This window comes from Macaca fascicularis, chromosome 4 (genome assembly GCF_037993035.2).
Source record: "Macaca fascicularis isolate 582-1 chromosome 4, T2T-MFA8v1.1".
Taxonomy (NCBI): Eukaryota; Metazoa; Chordata; class Mammalia; order Primates; family Cercopithecidae; genus Macaca; species Macaca fascicularis.
This window is the reverse complement of record NC_088378.1, coordinates 161,369,406-161,388,767: the sequence shown is the minus strand read 5'-3', so window position 1 is coordinate 161,388,767 and position 19,362 is coordinate 161,369,406. Positions and strand designations below refer to the sequence as shown.

At 34.8% G+C, this 19,362-nt stretch overlaps 1 protein-coding gene across 3 annotated transcripts in view; it reads left to right on the top strand.

The window, feature by feature from the left end:
- Window positions 1–17,969, top strand: part of TMEM170B (transmembrane protein 170B) — a 43,787-nt gene extending 25,818 nt beyond the window's left edge. For 2 of the 3 annotated variants that reach the window (XR_012434245.1, XM_005554035.4), the window contains 2 exons: window positions 172–342; window positions 9,862–17,969. Coding sequence is in view for 2 of the 3 variants with exons in the window: in XM_005554035.4 (XP_005554092.1) it covers window positions 172–342; window positions 9,862–9,992 (302 nt within the window). In the remaining variant the exon portion in view is untranslated. The remainder of the gene's footprint in view (window positions 1–171; window positions 343–9,861) is intronic. The other variant, XM_065544424.1, reaches the window with a different exon arrangement.
- Window positions 17,970–19,362: the final 1,393 nt, after the last annotated feature.

Below are 19,362 nucleotides of genomic sequence, written 5' to 3'. Positions count from 1 at the left end.
GATGGTAAACCTTATAATGTATTCCGTGCTGCTTGTGTCAGGCACGGTGTGAGGCATTTTTCTATGTATTATGTCATGTAACCTCCCAAACCATAGGTGCTCACTATTTGTTAAACTGAATTTTCTAAGTTGTGTTTCAACAGATGATTAACACTTTGCTTTTCCTTTCAGAGATGTGGTACTGGATCTTCCTCTGGGCTCTCTTCTCTTCTCTGTTTGTCCATGGTGCTGCAGGAGTGTTGATGTTTGTGATGCTGCAGAGGCATAGGCAGGGAAGAGTCATCTCTGTCATTGCAGTCAGCATTGGATTTCTGGCTTCTGTAACTGGAGCGATGATTACCAGTAAGTTGATTTTGTTTTGTCTGAGGATGTAAGTTTGTATGCACTTACCATTTTGGTAGCTGTATTCTTATTATACATGTAACATTAGTGAGATATTTTATGTAGATTATTTGTCAACACTTAACACACTCCACCTAGAAGATAAAGATGAGCTGATTTATTCACTGAACAGATAGTTGTAATTCTGCAATGTGAAGAGTCCTTTTACAAGGTTTTGTGGGAAATAGAAAAATTCATAACAGTTGGCAAGAGGCAAGGCAGTTCAGTGGGAAAATTCACAGTCATTATAGTTTCTGCTTTAAAGTTGCTCACTTTCTAGGAAAAAGGAAAGGCATGAAAATATGTCAGTGATAATTATCGTAAGCAGAAGTATAGCCCTGAGGTCCTTACTGTCATCTGCCTGTGACTACACAACAAAATTGCACTTTCTTCTTATGCACACATTATTATGGCCTACTAGAAATAAGCTGTGCTAGAGTGTCCTCTAGTGCTTTGCAGGTTCCCTGCTGTGCTGCCTCATGAGCTTTTTCAGACAAGTTTTCAGGTTCATCCCCTCTGGCCTTCTCTGCTTAACACTGTACTTAGGCCCAAACTCCAGCCTGACTTCAAAGAATTAGTTATGGTTTTGTTATCAGCAGAAGGTATCCAAGTTACCAGTAGCAAATCCAGACAGGTCTGCAGCAGCCTCAGTTCTTGCCTCCTCAGAAGAAATAATTTGACTGAGGGGTGTAAGACAGAAAAAGAGACCGAGGCAAGTTTCAGAGCAGGAGTGGAATTTCAAAGCTTTAGAGCAGGAAAGAAAGGAACGTACACTTGGAAGAGACCCAGGCGGGCACTTTGGAGGTCAAGTGTCCCATTTAACCTTGGTCCTATGACTTGCTGGCCCATTTCCAGTGTCTTGCACCCCTTTTCCTTCGTTCTTCCTTTAGGGTGAGCCACCCGCATGTGCGGTGCCCTCCTTACACTTGGGAGGCGAGCATGCGCAGTGTGTTTAAGAAGTTGTATTCATGCTCATCTGAGGCTTTCTTCCCTTTTCCAGTGGAATGCCCCCGAAGCTCATACTCTACCATTTTGTCTTAATGCACATGCTTGAGCCCATTTACCCATTTCCTGAGGTTTCATTGGAAGCTACTGGTTACCAGTTTCAAGTGTTTTTATCCTTTGGAAAATTGCCTTTCCCTGGTGCCTGTGACCAATTATTTTAGTGTGACAACTGCTGGACCATCACCTGATGGTCACCTGACATTCCTCTCCTGCTCCACTGCTGACAACTTACCTAGTGTAACAATTTCTACAGCTGCTGGTTGAGCAGAGCTTAGGTGTACACCCTGTTGAGACTGGAGTGTGCCACATCTGCTTGCTTAGTGTGGTTGTGCCAGAAACCGGGTGCCACTCTGTGCTGCTCTCGGTTCTGTGACTGCCAGTGTCACTGTACAAGTGTCTGTTGCCCTTCACATCTGGCCTATTCCCATATGTTAGCGTCAGCTCACTGCTACCACTGAATCTGTTTTGGGACTCTCTGACAGTTTCTTCTTCCTTTCTAGTTGATTCTTGCCTCAGAGATAAGAAGGCAACCTTATCTTTATGATGCAAGGGATTCCCTTCTTTATCCTTTCCAGAGTGATTGACATCCTTTGTCTTGAGAGGAGAGCCCTGCTCCCATGCCCCTGGGTATGTCCTAGGCACTAATAAGGCAACCATAAAATACTTGTGGGAAATGGGGAGGAGTCTGTTTTCTTATTCTTCAGTTGCTGTTTTTTTCTGTGTTATCTTGTGTTAAGTTTTTATAATTGCTTTTGTTGTTTCTGCATTCAACCTATAATTTGATGATATGAATGGTACCTCATATGCTTTGTCATAGACAGGGTTTTAAACAGGTACTCAGGTTTAGCTAAAGCACATAGGAAAGGTAGAACAGAGCCAGATTCCAGAGGGCCTTGGAAAGCTGTCTGGGAAGTTTGGGCTTTTATCCTGCAGGTCATGGAAAACAAATGGATATTTTTGAATGCAGTTGGCAAGGGACAAAGCCGTTCAGTGGTAAATTTTGTTTTATAGTTGAATACAGAATTAATGTATAGAAGCAAGAGAAAACCCTGAAAGAGCAGGGACCTGGTCTGTCTTCATCACTGCTCGATCCCGAAACATAAAACGGTACCTAGAGCATAATTTATACTCAAAACATATAGGTTGGATGGATAGGAGGAGTGAGAGAGGAAGAGAGGGAGGAAAGGAAATAAAGAAGAGGGGATAGGGAGAGAGAATAAAGAGGAAGGAAGAGGAATTAAGAGGCATTAACTGTAATCTATACTTGAGGCCAGGTTCTGAACTACAATGATGGCCATAGGTTGGGAAGGAAGGAGTTAATGTGAGAACTATACAAAGGACAGAAAATCTAAGTTAGTTATTAATTGTGGTGGCAGACAGAGAGATACGAAAGGGGCTGCCAGTAGTTTTCGACATGGCCACTGTTGTAATTGTGGAACCATTAACAGAGGAGAAGGAAGAAGGAGCAGCTTGTTTGGAAGTTTAAGTGGTATGTGTGTGTATATATATGTATTTATTTGCATATATTACTGTAAAACTTTAAAGAGAGCATGAGAAATTGAATTCTTCCATTTATCTCTGATGATATGTGTGTATATGTAACCCATTTGCAATTCAGTCAAGAATAAAGTAAGCCAGTGATTTTAGAAACTGCAGTGTTATATTTTTAAATCCTTAAAAATATAAGTCTGACACAATTTCAAGTAAAAATTTGTGTGTGTATTAGCAATAAAACATTTAATTTTTTTCTGGCTAATTATCTGACCTGCAAACAGGTGAGTTAGGAAAACTAGCCAATGTGAGTAGTGATATTTATTTTCTTAATACAAGTTATGAATACTAGTGCACTCATAGCTGTATCTTCAGTTTAGTTATTGATTGCCAAATATCTATATTCAATAAGATGCTGCTGACTGAATATAGTTACATGTTCATTATATTTTGCTACTTCTTAAATTTTATTTTGAAACCAGAGTGATTTTTCATATAGTATTTTTAGTTAATACCAGAATTGGGAGAAACTTGTTTCTATATAATGTCTAATTTTAGCTGTTTAATTTTAGCCAGTCTAAAGGTGTAAAGTAAGTTCTCATTGTTGGTTTAATTTGCATTTCTGTGATTATTAATGAGTTTGAGCATCTCTTCCTATGTTTATTATATATTTAGGTTTTCTTTTCTACAGATAACTTCTTTATATTCTGTGGTTTTCTTTTGGTATTCTTGTTTCCTTTTTAAATTACAGATATTTTTATATATTAGAGATATTGACCTCTGGTTTTGGACTTTGCAAATAATTTATCTCAGTCTTTTATCAGTTACCTTCATCCATGATATCATTTACAGAGCAGAAATCCTTGATTTCGATGTGATCAGCTTTAAGAGTTTTTGCCTTACGGTTCATAAAGATTTTATTAAAGAAGTTATCCTCCATACCAGTGCCAAAAGATATTCTGATATATTTTCTTCCATTAATTTTACAATTTTTCCTTTTGTATTAAGGTCTTTAATTCGCCTGTAGCAGGAATTGGCAAACATTTTTGTAAAGGGCCAAGTAATAAATATTTTAGATTTCTCAGGCTACTGGTCTCTGTCACATTATTGAGTTCTGCCAAGGTAGTGCAAAAGCAGCCATAGACATACGTAGATGAATGCACATGGCCTGTTTCAGTAATGCACATGGCCTGTTTCAGTAAAACTTTATTTCCATTTACAAAAAAGGCATCGGGCATTCAGGCCATAATTTATCCTCCATATAGAGTCTACCTTTGTTTTAGGTATTAGATAGGATTCTATGTGGTTTTTTCCCCCACTGCCATATAGTAAATCAGTTTTTATCATACCATACACTTAAAAAAATCATCATTTCCTTACTGATTTGTAGTGCTACCTTTATTGTATATTACATTCTCAAAGTACAGGGATCTGTCTCTGAACTCTATTCTGATTCATTGGTTTTTTTTTTTTGTCTATTCTTATAGAAGGGTCACTTTTTTTTATCCCAGTAGTTTTGTGGTATATCTTAATATCTGTCAGGAATAGGTCCCTCTTGTTGCTTTCCTTTCTCAAAGTTTATAGCTATTGATGGAGCTTTATTCTTTCATATAAATTTTAGACTGTGTCTATGGATCACTCAAAAAGTATGATAATGATTTTTATTAGGATTTAACTGAATATAGAGGATAATTTGGGAAGAATTGGCATATTATATCACCCAGGAACATGTAGTGTATCTCCATTTATTGAGATCATCTTTTATGTCTCTTATTAGAGTTTAAAAATGCTTTTCTCAATAGGAAGTTTGTATGTTTTTTATTAAGTTAATTCCTAAACACCTGTTACGGCTATTGTGCATGGATATCTTTTGATTACATTGTTTAGTTTTATTGGTGTGGAGAAATACTATTAAGCTTTGTAAGTCAGGTTTATGAAAGATTAACAAAAAACTGGTTCTTTGGAGAGATAAGATGAATAGACTGCTGGCAAACTAAGAAAAAAGGATTAAGGCAGAAGAGTAAAATACAGAGCATAATAGAAGAAATAACTAAATCTCAGTAATGAAGATAGAGAATTATAATAATAAAATAGTTTTATGAACAGCTGTACCTAAATATAAAATGTCAAAATTGACATAAGTGGAAATAGAGAAAATGTGAATAGGAAAATAATTATTTTTGCCAATTGCAATATTACAGACCCTTCTTCCAAAAAAACTCCAGGCCCAAAGGGGTTTACAGGAGAATTCTACCAAACTTTCAAGAACAACTAGTTCATATTTGATCCAAGTTACTGCAGAAAATAGAATAAAAGCTGTGCACAGCTTATTTGCAGAGGTCAGTGGAATCTTGTTGCTGAACAAGATGAGGACTACACCAGAACCTTAGGAATTGCTGTTCTTGGGATGCAAAAGATAATTCAATGTCAGAAATGAGTGCAGCTGTATTTCAAGAAAACATTATTGATGAATACTACAATCAGAATTTCATATAATTTTCATGTATCATATAATGTTATTCTCTGGATTTTAGAAAATCACTTTAAAAATGTGAAAACGATTCTTAGCCTACATGCTGTACAAAATAGGTGGGTGGGCCAGATTTGTGGATTGTAGTTTGCCGACCTCGATCTAACTGTGCAAACGGATAGAATGAACATATTATTAAAACTAATTATTCCCTTATCCTTGTTCTATTTTTTTTCTGTTTTTCTACCCATAGCTCTTTATGTCTCTTCACACTTAACCTTTATGATATGCTTGCTTTTTTTTTTCTTTTTCCATTTTAGAGATAGGGTCTGGCTCTGCTGCCCAGGCTGGAGTGCGGTGGCACACTCATACCTCACTGTACCCTTGAACTTCGGAGCTCCAGTGATCCTCCCAACTCAGCCTCCTGAGTCGCTAGGACTACAGGCTATCATTTGCTTTCTGTCAGGAAATACGCAGGGCAGATCACATCACTTTTTATTGGAATGCCCATTTGCAGGCACTTTTATATTGTGTATCAGTGTTTTCTGTCTACTGTTGACTCTTCTATTCCTCTTCATCCTTGTAGTTTTGTATCTTTTACTCAACTTCAAGTCATCTTGGCAGTATTGCTTTCTCCACTTCATTTGGGATCTTTCCTTATGTCTAATTGATTGTGTTGGCCACTGTTCATAGTGGCAGATCCACATGTATTATTTATTTCAAGCACCCTATCCCACTTCTTTAAATGCCTGCATATATTAGCCTCATAAATCACCATGAAAATAAAGATCTTAATGTATTCTTTCAGCTAGCTGTTGTTCAGCAAGACACCCTAAGGAGAGTGAAAACTAAAGAACAAACTGGATACTTGTTAAAACAATATATAACTTCATATAATTGTCAAAAGATTAATATCTAGACTATATATTTTTTAAAAACCCTGTGACTTAAGTAAAAAGACAACCCAGTAGAAAAATGAATAAAGGACTTAAGCATTTCCTAGAAGTAGAAATCCTAATGGTTAATAATATGTGAAGAGAAACTTAATCACATTAATTGCCAAGGATTTATAAATTAATCAGATAGATAATATGTCTTACTCACTAGATTGGCAAAAAAATAAAAAAAAAAAATGGATATCACCTGCCTCTGAGGATATGGAGTAACTGAAATATACATTGGTACAACTAATTTGGAAAAATAATTTGGCACTATCTAGTCAAGTGGAAAAGGCCCATACCACAGGGCTGAGCAATTCTGGTTTTACCCGTGGATCATGGAGAAACTCTTAATTGCATGTGTGTGCTAGGGGTCGTGGACAAGAACAGGAGCAGCGTTTGTGATTGTAAGGGACTGAAAACAAAGAAATGTTGTTGGCCACAGAATGGATAAATAAATTGTGGTATATTCATACTTGGAATTCTGTATGGCAGTGAAAATGAATAAGTTATAGCTGCATACAAGGAATATAGTTATTTCTTATTATATTCCATGATATATTTGTGCCCTGCTTTTTTAAATCAAGAATTTATTTAACTTTTTCATTATATACCAATATTTTTGTTTGAAAAATAGGATTGAAAGATATCCTGGCATTTAAAATGAAATATCTTTCATATCCTGACATTTAAGATGAAAGTTTCTTGGAATTTTAGGGACATTTTAGGCAAGTTAGGTATAGAAGTTAAGTTAGATTTTAAAAATTTTATTACGTGAGTAATATATGATTATATTCATTATATAAAACTGAAAACATTGTAGATAAAGCAAAGTCCCTTTTGACCAACACTCTCAAACTAGTGCTTTTCTCACAAGCAAGCCCTATTTTCAGTTTGGTATATATCCACCAGATATTTGTTGATGCATTACATTCACTCATACATATTTACATACATACATGCATACACACATACATATGTATGTATGTACTAGTAGAGAATACGTATTGTTTTATGTTTTATTTTCTTTGTTACATAGATGATATGTCTAAGTTATTTTTATTTCAGTTCATACAGATCTATATTTTCCTTTTGAAATTGGATGGGTTCATGGTGTGGACTTCGTATAGTTTATCTCCAACTGATGGTGGACATTTGTTTTTGTTTGGTTACAAAAGTGCTGTATTGATTATGTGTTTATGCATGTGTATGTGTGTGTTTATCTTCTAAATACTAATCATCAGTTTGTTTTGCATATAGCAAATACTTTCCAGTCTGTTCCTTGATGTGAAACCTGTATGGGTTTTACTATTTTTTTGTGGTCTTAAGAAGATCTCTTTTCCTAGGATCATAAATATAATTATCTTACATTTTAAAGTTTAGATATGTACTTTTGTTTTTAACATTTAGTTATTTAATCCATCTGAAATTTATTTCGGGAATGGTGTGAAGCAGGGACCTAAATTTATTTTTCTGAAATGGCTACCAGTCGTTCCAACACCATTTATTGAATGCTGAATCACTGATTGGAATTATCTTTATCCTTTACTACTATGACAACTACTAGCCAAAATTTGTTGAGTACATAATAGGATCATCCACTATTTTAAGCACCTGACAAGTGTCATCTCTTAATCTTCATGCCCACCCATTTTACAGTTGAGGAAGCAAGGCATGGGAGGCTAAGTGATTGCCCAATGTAACACAGTTGCTAAGTAGTGGAGCTTGGATTTTAATCCAGGAGTCTAGCTCCAGAACCCATGCTCCTCACCTTATGTAAGCATGTAACGTTTGAATTGATACATTTGTTTTCCATTTCGTGGCAGCCTGAGCTAGTAATTGCTTTGATTTTCCCCTTCTTGTGTATCATGATTGAAAACAGTATCAGAGGGATGGAGGCCAAATTGTGGTTTTTAAAATGGAAGATAGTCACATAAATCTAGGATGCATCCAAAGAGAAAGAGTATTACTCTAATTTATTTTAACATAATTTCTGATAACAAAGTTGTAGGATACTTAATATTTTTAGAGAATGTCATCCAGTTCTACAATTTGGATATGTGACCAATTATACAAGTGATTTTATTGTTTGATTAAGTAAATGTTGGTGCTACTAGGAGTTTTGAGATGCTTATTAGCTACTTTATCATTTTCTGAATTCTTTGTTCTCATTTTCACTTAGTATAAATATGAAGTGATAGAATGATTTTGGGATTTATAGCCATACTAACCTGGATTGAAAAATCCCAGCTCTTGTACTTGCTGTATTTCCTGGGGCTAGTAACTGAACCTCTCTGAACCTCTGTTTCTTTCATCTTTAAATTAGATTATAATACTGAGGGGGTGGTATGATATTTAAATATGAAAATATTTTTAAAGTTCCTAGCAAAATACATAGTATATGGTAAGTACACTATTTTAATTTCCTTTTATTTTAAAACATGTATATGAAAGTCCTTGACTTAGGTTAATAATTTTTTTTTTCCTGTTTACATCTCTTACAAAGCAATACAATAACTTTTATTTGGAAGATTTTGGGTGAAGTACAAAGAATTAATCTTTAGCTAATTTTTTTCTAAGTTGACAAGTAAAAATTATATTCGAATTTTCATGACTAGGTTTCAGTCTTAATTGTAATTGTCAATTCAGTATCTTCAGATAACTTTTCTTTTTCTTATGTTCTTTTATCTAACCATTTTAGGATATATAGACAGTTTTGCTAGAAAAATAGTTTTCAGGCCATCTGTATCTGTGAGATGGCGTATTATAATTTAAATGGTTCCTCCTTTTTGGTTCCTAAATGTGCTTTTAAAGTTAGCCACTTAGATACCACATCATTGTGGATGGTCTGTGAAGATCAGATGTTGAATCAGATGGGCACTGAGGTTCCTCATATGCTGAGATTCTCCCGTTCTTGGAAGTGTACGTTACCTAAGGAACCTCACTAGAATAGATGTCAAGTTCATTTTCTATTCTTATTAGACATCAAGATACTAGTCTCCAGATAACTTAGAGTTGGATGGTTTATTTAAAAAGCAATGAACTATTTTATATGGTAGATTGTGAGAATTGTGAGATGGATTAGTCAGGTATTATATTTTACATGACATTTAAGAATTCATATTATTCAAAAAAGATACCTTTAATATTAAAATATTAATTTAGAAATTACATTAAATTATGTTATTTTTCTGCATTATCATTTGTAAGTATCAGTATGTTATGTTGTATGTTTACAAAAATGCTACAGAGGTATAGCTAATTGAATGCCCAGGTGAGAGGTTGCAATAATGAATTATTTTTATGAATGTATTTATTATCAAGTATGGAGCATATACCATAAATACATATCTTTTGGTTCAATAGAAAAGTCTGTTTTTCAAATAAGTGGCTAAGTGTATTATGGTAAGGTGTAACTTTCACCAGTCACAGGGAAAGTTTCTCATAGAAAGTGGATAAAATGAAAAAATACGATGACTTAAGTTTTGATGAAATGAAAAGAGCTCTTAAGGTGCAGCATGCAGTGTGTTATAAAACGAGTGACTGTCCCTTCATTTTTCTCCCGTTTCTCTTTAGGTGCAGCAGTAGCGGGCATTTACAGAGTAGCTGGGAAGAACATGGCCCCTTTGGAAGCGCTGGTATGGGGCGTTGGACAGACTGTACTGACATTAATCATCTCCTTTTCAAGGATCCTCGCTACACTTTGAGGTTTCTGTGGGAATGTCTTACTTCACATAAGGAAACAGATGTATAGATTCCCTGAAAACGGCGTTGTTAACAAGTGGAAGTGAAATTGTGCAAGAATGTGGACTGAGCAGGTCAAAGCATAAGGAAGACCTTGAGCTGTGTGGAAAGATTGCCCTCTGGTGTTCAAGTGATTGCACTACCGCACTGCACCTTATGTGCCTCTGTCTCAGGCAAGGTGCATTAAGACACTATGTAAAGTTACAAGAAAAAGCACCTTGTTTAGCTGCTTATCAGGTTAACATTGGTGTTGAAATCATCGTTCCTAACAGTGTTGTGTTAAGTTACAGGGACGTTTCGAGGTATTGATATATGTGCCAAACTCTTTTCTTTTTGTTAACATTGATCATGTGACAATTTGCAAGCGTAGATGTAGCTGAGTGCTGTGAACATATTTGACATGAATTCAGGTAATGTACTAAGATTTTTGTTCCGTAACACTAAATCCCGTATGAGTGCTAAATACTGAATTCTTTAATATGAGAGAAATTATTTGGTTTTTAATGTTGCGCGTTTCTGGGATTTAGGGCTTCAATATGTTTAGGTATTATTGTTATTTGATGTGGAAGATAAGTCTTCTTAACTGAAGACTAGCTCAGCCGTTTTAAGAACTCAGAGTAGCTCTATAGGGTGCATACTTTTCACTAACTTAACACCCTTTTAATAGCTTCCCTCACGCATACATATTCTGTTTATACAAATTCAGAAACTTGAAGGGTCATACACATTGATTGTAGTTTGTGTGTCATAAAAATGTAATTTGAAAATTTTCTTAAAAATTTTGTAAGAAAAAAGTCTGAAATGCATGTTGCATTCTTTGACCCTTCTAAAGAAAGTTTTTGCCTTGTATCTCACGGACAAAACATCTTTATAACTAGTATCTCAGTGGGATTATATTACGTGTTGCATATATCTTGATTTTTGACAAAACATAAACAGTCTTTCATTCTGGAGTATTAACTGTTTTTAGAGAGTGGCCTAAATTAGGCTCTGGAAATAAAGACCTCATTTGTAGATATAAGTAACAAGTAAGTTATACAGGAAGAGTAATAAACTTTTGCTTTGGACATGTGGCAACATCATAATTTTGCTAAGTGAAAACTGGGAAATATAGTAGGTAATTTTAAAATTTGGCAGTTAGTCTCAGCATATCAATACAGTACTGAACGTGTATTTGAGTAATTCATTTCAGTTATTCAGTTCTTGATTTATGATAGGAAGTTATGATTTAAGTTTACTAGAAGAATCTGTGAGGGTGTATGTTAAAAGTGGAAATGCCCTTTATATAAAACATTTTAAGAGGTTCTGGCAATACGTAATTGTAACAGTATAGGAAGTAGGGTTGAACTGGTCTCCTAATGAGATTTTTTTTGGCACCAGATACAGTTATAATGTGCTAACTCAAAGGAGACATTGCAGAGAATGTTAAAGTTAAGGATAATCAAAAAATAACCTGGTAGCCTTGCTGTTTAATCCAATTTGCTGTAAAGGTAGGCCTTGGTTATATTCCATTCAAATTTAAGAACTTTGTTACCCGTACCACTTTTTCTCTAGCCAGACGCAGAATATATCCACAACTTATCAATGAGAAGTTGGAGAGGCAGTACTTTTCCCAGTATGGAAGCCAATTTAGGGGATTTACTAACACTGGCTTGGAAATTCGTTTAAAAAAAATAATAAGCAACTATGCATGGATCTTTGAAGTAAATCTTAAAATTGATTATTTTTATTATGTACAAGCCTGAAATTGTTTTCATGTGTTCTTTATATTCCTGTTGTTTTTACAAATTAAATATAGGCATAACTTTTCCAAGTCGATCTGATTTTTTCTTTTCTGCCAGACTTGAATTGTGTTCTTCCTTTACTTTGGCTATTCTGTGAATAATTTAAAGCATTCATATTCTTCTAGAGGAATTACCAATAGCATGTGGAAATTGTTTCAGATCTACAGAAGGAATACTTACTTTAACATATGGTTATTTTATGATTTAAGAAAGTTATCATGGTAAAGTAATATGGAGCACGATTCATAATCCAAAATTAACGAGAAAATAACTTGGGTACATTAAATGTACTAATGTGTGGACCAAAGAGATTTAAACTCTTGTTTTTACTCTAGAATGAAAGTATAATTGAATGGTTAATGGTTTGTAGAGTGTCCTGCAGTTATCTCATTATCAAGTTGCTTTACATTATGAATTGTGTGTGTATGTATATACTTTCAATTTTAGGGGTTATTTTTGTTTCCTTTGCTGTTTTCAGTTATTTCCATGGAGATTTTGTGCAACTGTCACTCTTTTGATGTTTTGAGATGCAGTTGAATAGTGTGAGTTTATGAATTGTCTTAATAGCTATTTATATGCTGAGATTTTTTAAAAGTTAGTAGCTTTCCTATAGACACAAGAAATGTTTAATGATATATATACACACACATATATATCATTATATACATATATAGAGAGCTGCTATATATGAATACAGTCTACTTGGAAAGCTTTTTTTCAATGAACACTTTCATGTTCTAGTGGAAAATTTGTTCAGTGTAATGATCTTTTAAATAGGTTTGAGGATGTTTGAGAATTTTGAATTTTGGGAAAATTTTCTTCATTTAATAGAGCTGGAGACCCTTGTTTGGGACATGACAAAAGCCCTTATTGATGTATTTGGGTTATATACTTTGTTAAAATTTATATATGATTTAGCAGTACATTTTCTTCGTGACAAATGCAGGAAGGGAGGGAGGATCCTCTATAGTGGACACTCCTTTATTTAAAAAGTGTTTAATAAAATATTGTTTACAGAAAATAATTGTTTCTCCCCAAAGAAAGAACTCCTACATGTCCAAACTAATTATTGTTTAACATACTGATTAAAAATGCCCATAGTTGACAGCTAGTCAGGAGGCCCCAAATAAACTACAAATAATGCTTAAAACTTTAAAAGAAGGAGAACTAGTAGTCTTCCCCATGAGACAGTTCCAAGGTAATACCCTACCTTGCTTAGGATAAACAAAGTCCTAAATGATGGCTCTCTTCAGGGCCTGTAGCTGAATTATTCTTTAGATCTTAATGTTTACCAAACAGTGTTACAGTTTGTTACCCAATATACTTTCTTAGTATTTGCAGCATACATTTCACTGCTCGAAAAAGTATAAGGGTTGGGTTTGTTTGTACTTTAAATGAGAGAAATAAAGAAATGAGTTGGCCTCTATATCTTGTATTTGTGATATAAGGAACGGGATAATTTGAAATCACAGAATGTTGTGGAAAAGGTCTTTAAAGAACCTCTAATGAAGAAAGTGCAGCTGCCACATTGATGTACCTAGGCTGCCACTCATATACCAAATAATTCTCTTTTGTAAACACTTTTTGTGGATCCACTATGTAAAGTGCTCTACCAAGTGTTTTCTCTAGTAAGGAGTACAAGAATTACCAAGGTGGAATTCTTTACCTTGAGTCCACCAAGAGCTAGCAAGATGATTTTAAATCCTAAAAAGTGTGGGACAACATTTTGCTTCCTGATTTTAGTTGAGAGTTAGCCGGTTTTGTCTCTCCAAATTCTCATTTTCCTGGTTCATCCACTAAATAGAATTTCCATAACTGAGATATCATGGCTGTGACATAGTGAAGAGAATACTAGACTCCAAGCCAGCAACACAGATTGAATTAAGACTCCGTCACTTGTCAACTTTTTGACCTTGAGTGAATCACTTAACCTCTCTGAGCCTCAGTTCATACTCTGTAAAATGTGACTAATACCTCATGTAGTTATTGTGAGGGTTATGTGAGATTGTTTATGAATGGCAAAGCAGTATGTATTTGACAGTAAATGATCAATTGATAGTCTCTAGAATTTTTTTAAAATTATATTTTGCAATTGCATTACCAATTGAATATGTTGTTTTGTAAAATTCATCAATTTTCTTTCATTTCTCTATTTTCCCTACATATACTTTAGGAAAGAAACTAAAAACGTTCTCTTATAATCTTGCTTCATCTCCTTTTCACCTTTTCTTTTTAAAATCAGCAGATCTTTAAGAACCTTTTGTGAATTGGTGGTGGCAGAAATGGCCAGTGCAAGGAGGATTAAATTAGGAGTTCTGTTGACCACTGCTTAAAATAGGACAAAGGTAGAGAGGTAGCCAGCCTTGACTCCTTTACCTAATCCCACTCACTTCCCTTGGATTCATTCAGCCATGTTGATTCATTGACTTTCTGCTATTAGCTAATTATTCTTCTTGAAAAGTAAGAGCGATATATAACCCTTCTGTCTTCTATATGTCTTTTTCTTCTGCTGGCCCTGGGCCTTTGGCTCTACAGTGTAGTTCTAATTCTGTAGAAAAATAGAATGATATTCAGTGTCTACCAAGTCCTTTCTTCCACTGGCCAAGGGTGCTTAAGCCCTAGCTGTTTTTTTGTTTCTTTTTTTTTTTTTTTTTTGAGATGGAGTCTCGCGCTGTCGCCCAGGCTGGAGTGCGGTGGCGCGATCTCGGCTCATTGCAAGCTCCGCCTCTAGGGTTCACGCCATTCTCCTGCCTCAGCCTCCCAAGTAGCTGGGACTACAGGCACGCACCACCATGCCTGACTAATTTTGTATTTTTAATAGAGACAGGGTTTCTCTATGTTAGTCAGGCTGGTCTCAAACTCCCGACCTCAAGGAATCCGCCCACCTCGGCTTCCCAAAGTGCTGGGATTACAGGCGTGAGCCACCGCACCCAGCCCCTTTTTTTTTTTTTAACTTTAAGTACAATTATATTAAATTTATGTTCATTATATAATTCAAGGAGTAACAAAATGCCTGGAGCAATTTCTGAAATATTCTCAAACCACTTCACTCTTGACACTACAGATTTTTCTCTCAGTCTCAATCAGAATCTCTGCAGTCATTATTTGTTTTTAAGATGTGAAGGACGAGGAAAATTACTGAAGAAATTCTAGCAGATTTCCATTGCAGAGAGATTTGGTAACACTTTTTGGGTAACTGGGTAAATTACTATTTCTTTTAATAATCAGGGGTGAAACTCTTAATTGTTAAAATGGACCAATAATCAAATGGTTTTATAATCTTTCTTAACTTCCCGTCCTTGTTATAACATCTTGGAAGAAGACTCTTCAGGATAAAATGGATATTATTTGATTAAAAATTATAGCATTTAGAGACATAACGCACAGAAACAAAAACATATTTGACGAAGCACCCTACATCCTGTGAAACACAATTTCCACGCTTTTGTTAGGACTAGAAACTATACTGGATGAGTATGTATACTGCATGTTTACACATGCTGTGTTTATATGTGAGGCTTCACTGACCACCGTGCATTTTGAAATTGTATTACATTTTGTGTGTGTGTGGTGATAGGTTTGTTCTTCTTGCTTAAGGAGCTCTGTTCTGTGTAGGCAGTACAGTGTTAAGGAGGTTGCTGAATTAGTTATCTAAAAATGTATCCGTGAATTTGGGGTAAATAATGCTTAATATCTGAAGTATTTTCAGTAAACGTGGAGATATATCAGATAATACTTTTAAATTAGTGGAAACACTCGCATTTCTGAGTGAGCTATGAACTATAATCATCTCTTCCCCTGAGTTTAGAGAAGTTGTTTTCACATTCTTTACATTTATGGCACATATATTGAACTTACATAATAACTCTTCCCTGATTTTGAGAACAAATTTAGCAGTTTCCTAAAAATCTTCCTCCTCTTTCCATACAGATGTCATATGTTATAGTTTAAACATATGTACAGTTTTTTGATAGAATCCAAGGAGCTGATTTAGGAAAGAATATTAACACCTACGGTTGTGCAGCTCTAATCTTACTGAAAAGTAAATACTTAGGCAAGTCAGCAGAGCATGAACCTCATACATATGTTTTTAAGATTATGTACTGCACCCACATATATCTACTCTTGGTAGTAACGTGACTCTACCCTTTTTGGGAATGGATTTAGGTGGATAACTGAAACCGAAAAGCAGTTTGACACAAATACACAGAAAGCAGCATTGCGGTGCATCATCAATCATCTGAGTCCCGTAACTGTAACACTTTTTCTCTTAAATATAAATCGGTAGTTACTAAAAATCACTTTAAAAATTTTATTCTGTCTTGCTGAATTAAGCAGAAATCACTTTTTTTAGAGCCCTGTTTAAATGAGTGTTAACTCGAGAGGACTACTGATGATGAAGCTTCTCTTGTTTTTAAAGTATTGACACATCATTGTTAAGTAGTTTTGGAATGGAACATTTTAAAGTTTTCTCCACAGAAAGCAACATAGTGGCACTTGTTGAGTAAATCATCATAAAAATGATTTAATAGCAGATGAGTTGATAGTCTAACTGTTAACACCTTCTTAATGTTTGTGATATTGGATGCATTTACAATGGAAGAATTTTTTTAAAAAGATTTGGCCCTCTCACCAATATACACATTCAGACTTAAGCTCCACGCATTTAGATGAACAAATAGGAAATTAACAATATTTTTTGTTTTAGCCCTCCAAAATTCGTAGGATTCTACCGTAAATATTAGCCCCTGACTCTAGTTATTCTGAGATGAGGGAATCAACTTGATCTTGAAAGTTAACTAGCTAAAATGTCTATTTAAATAGCAAAAATGTAGTTTACCTGACAGGTATTAAAAGTCTCACTTTCAAATTGTGTTAACTCTCAGACCACTGATGAGTCATTTAGTAAATCACAGGCAGATTTTAAAAGCTAAATGAAGCCTTAGTGCCTTGAAAGTTCAGATGCTTGTGCAAAGTGGATTTAGCAAGATTCAGGATTGGCACCAGTGAGCTGGCTAGGTACACATCACCCGTGACTGGGAATTCAAAGTTTAGAAAGCCTAACAAATAGTAGCTACTAACTTCATATGGTTCAATGTAAATCAGTTACTTAGTCATTGACTGTGACAGATGACAGCTACTTTCACTATATTTTCATGATGTGGTATTTTTCTCTATTTTTTCTTTTTCCAAGTATGAAATGGAAAAAAAAAATGTAGTTAAGAAATTAAGTGTGAGACTTTAAAATTTAGTTTTGTTGTAAACTAGAGATTCTAGTGAACAGTGTTAGTTTTATACTGTAGTACAGGGCACACACTTTAACCTTTAGAAATATGTTTACCATCAGGGATTTATTTTTACTATAGAAATACTAAATGTACTGTGAAGCTTAAAGACAGGAGAATAAATGTTGGAGGGGTAATATACAAAAACAAAGGCATATTTGATGAAGTACCCTGTGTTATGTGAACACAATTTCCCCTTCAGTTAAGACTATAAACTACACTGTATGAGTATGTGTACTGCATGTTTACATAAAACAGTTTAATTTTGAAGGATTATTTTAAAAACTATGTTTATATATAATACCTAACAAGCTGTAAATATTGTATATTATTGATTTTTAATTTTATATAAGCAATTTTTTATTTCCCAATTCATGTACAAATCTCATTATGTATATAGCATAATTTCCTGGAGAACACAAATTTTGCAGTGAATTTTAAGTATTTTAATTGCAGTAAGCATCAGTTTAGCCTAGAGATGTTGATCTTTATTTTAAATTTTCACCATTCTCATTTTCTTCAAAGGGCAGCAATAAACATACGCAAGTTATTTTTAACTATAGAAAGTAGGTCTACAAAGATAAGATCTAGGTTTCAATTCATTTCTTTAAGGAAAAGATGCACAGTTACTATCATTCAGTGTCTAATCACAGGACCATTTCTGAGGTCCTCATGTGGCTCTCCTCTTTGTAATATACAGGGTGAACTCTTTACTGATACACACAAAACAACTGTTAAAAGTGAATCCAGCACTTAAATGTCATTACACAGAATTTATTGGATTAAAAATTTGTAATATACAGTATTTTAATAAAGTTTCTGTATTCAGTTTCATGCACTTATATATAAATAAACCTGTCTTTGAAAGCTTTATGGGGTGTTCGACTCTTGGTGATACATCTTTTCAATTCATTCACTATGGACTCAAATGTCTTCTCTTGCCTTTTTGTCAATTTTTCTGGCCCAGTTTTACCTACAGATTTAGGAGGTAGTCCTTAAAAGGTGAGAGGCGACCAGCCTGGCCAACATGGTGAAACCCCGTCTCTACTAAAAATACAAAAAAAATTAGCCGGACGCCGTGGTGTGTGCCTGTAGTCCCAGCTACTTGGGAGACTGAGGCTGGGAAATCACAAGAGGCGGAGGTTTCAGTGAGACAAAAACGCGCCACTGCACTCCAGCGTGGGCAACAGAGTGAGACTGTCTCAGAAAATAAACAAATAAATAAAGGTGAGAGGCATAAAGTCTGGTTAATACACTTGCGTAGGACCAATCCTGGGCTACATAACATCTACTTCTGAGTCACTGTTTAAAGAAGCATGCTATCAGTTTTATTAATAAGGAGCTACCATTTGTTGAGTGCTTCTTATCTGGTAGACACTTCATATATATTCTTTAACACTTAAGGTAATCCTTCAAGTGATGTGTTTTATCACCGTTTTATAGATGAAGCATTTGAAGTTAAGAGAAGGTAGGAATCTTCTCAAGGTCACAGAGCTAATAATTGCCGGGCTAGGGTTTTCTTGCTATTACCTTGCTTCCCCGCAACTATGTTGTTTTGGTGTCTACAGAGTATTTTGGGAGCTCTTACCTGTAATGAGGTAATATCTCATTACTGTCAAAAACCAGATGAAATGATGTGGTTTTGAAAAATTATGAACTCAGGATTTGAATTGTCAAATTTATGCATATTTTGAATGTTTGGGATTTCTCAGGGAAGTGCTAAGTACCCAACTACTTTCAACTACTTTCTTGCCTGTGAAGAGATTGGAGCTGACAGAGCCAGTCACTATACATGTTTCAAATCTTGCTGGAATGAAAACTAGCTTCACTTTAAACATTGAGCGAGCATAATGGAAGTAAACATTTTTTCACATACACTGACATACTCGTTCCACATAATTACTCTGGAAATGTATTTTCTTCCTTGGTAATTTTTAAAATTCATAATAATCATGAAATTATTCAATATATTTTCTCCCTGGCCATGAATATTAACATCTTGGACAAAATATGAATCTTGACATCCAAAAAAAGTTTTCTATTTTAGTTCTAGTATCTTTGGCTCTTGAAGTAATATTTTTGTAATTTTAAAACATAAGTCAGTTTTCTTTGGGCATTTTGTTATTTGCTGAGCATTCAAATAAGACATTAAATTTCACATTTACTTATTTCAGATTTAATGAGTGATTGATGAGGTCTGACTCTCTTGCCCAGCCTGGAGTGCAGTGATGTAGCTCACTACAGCCTTGACCTCCTGAGCTCAA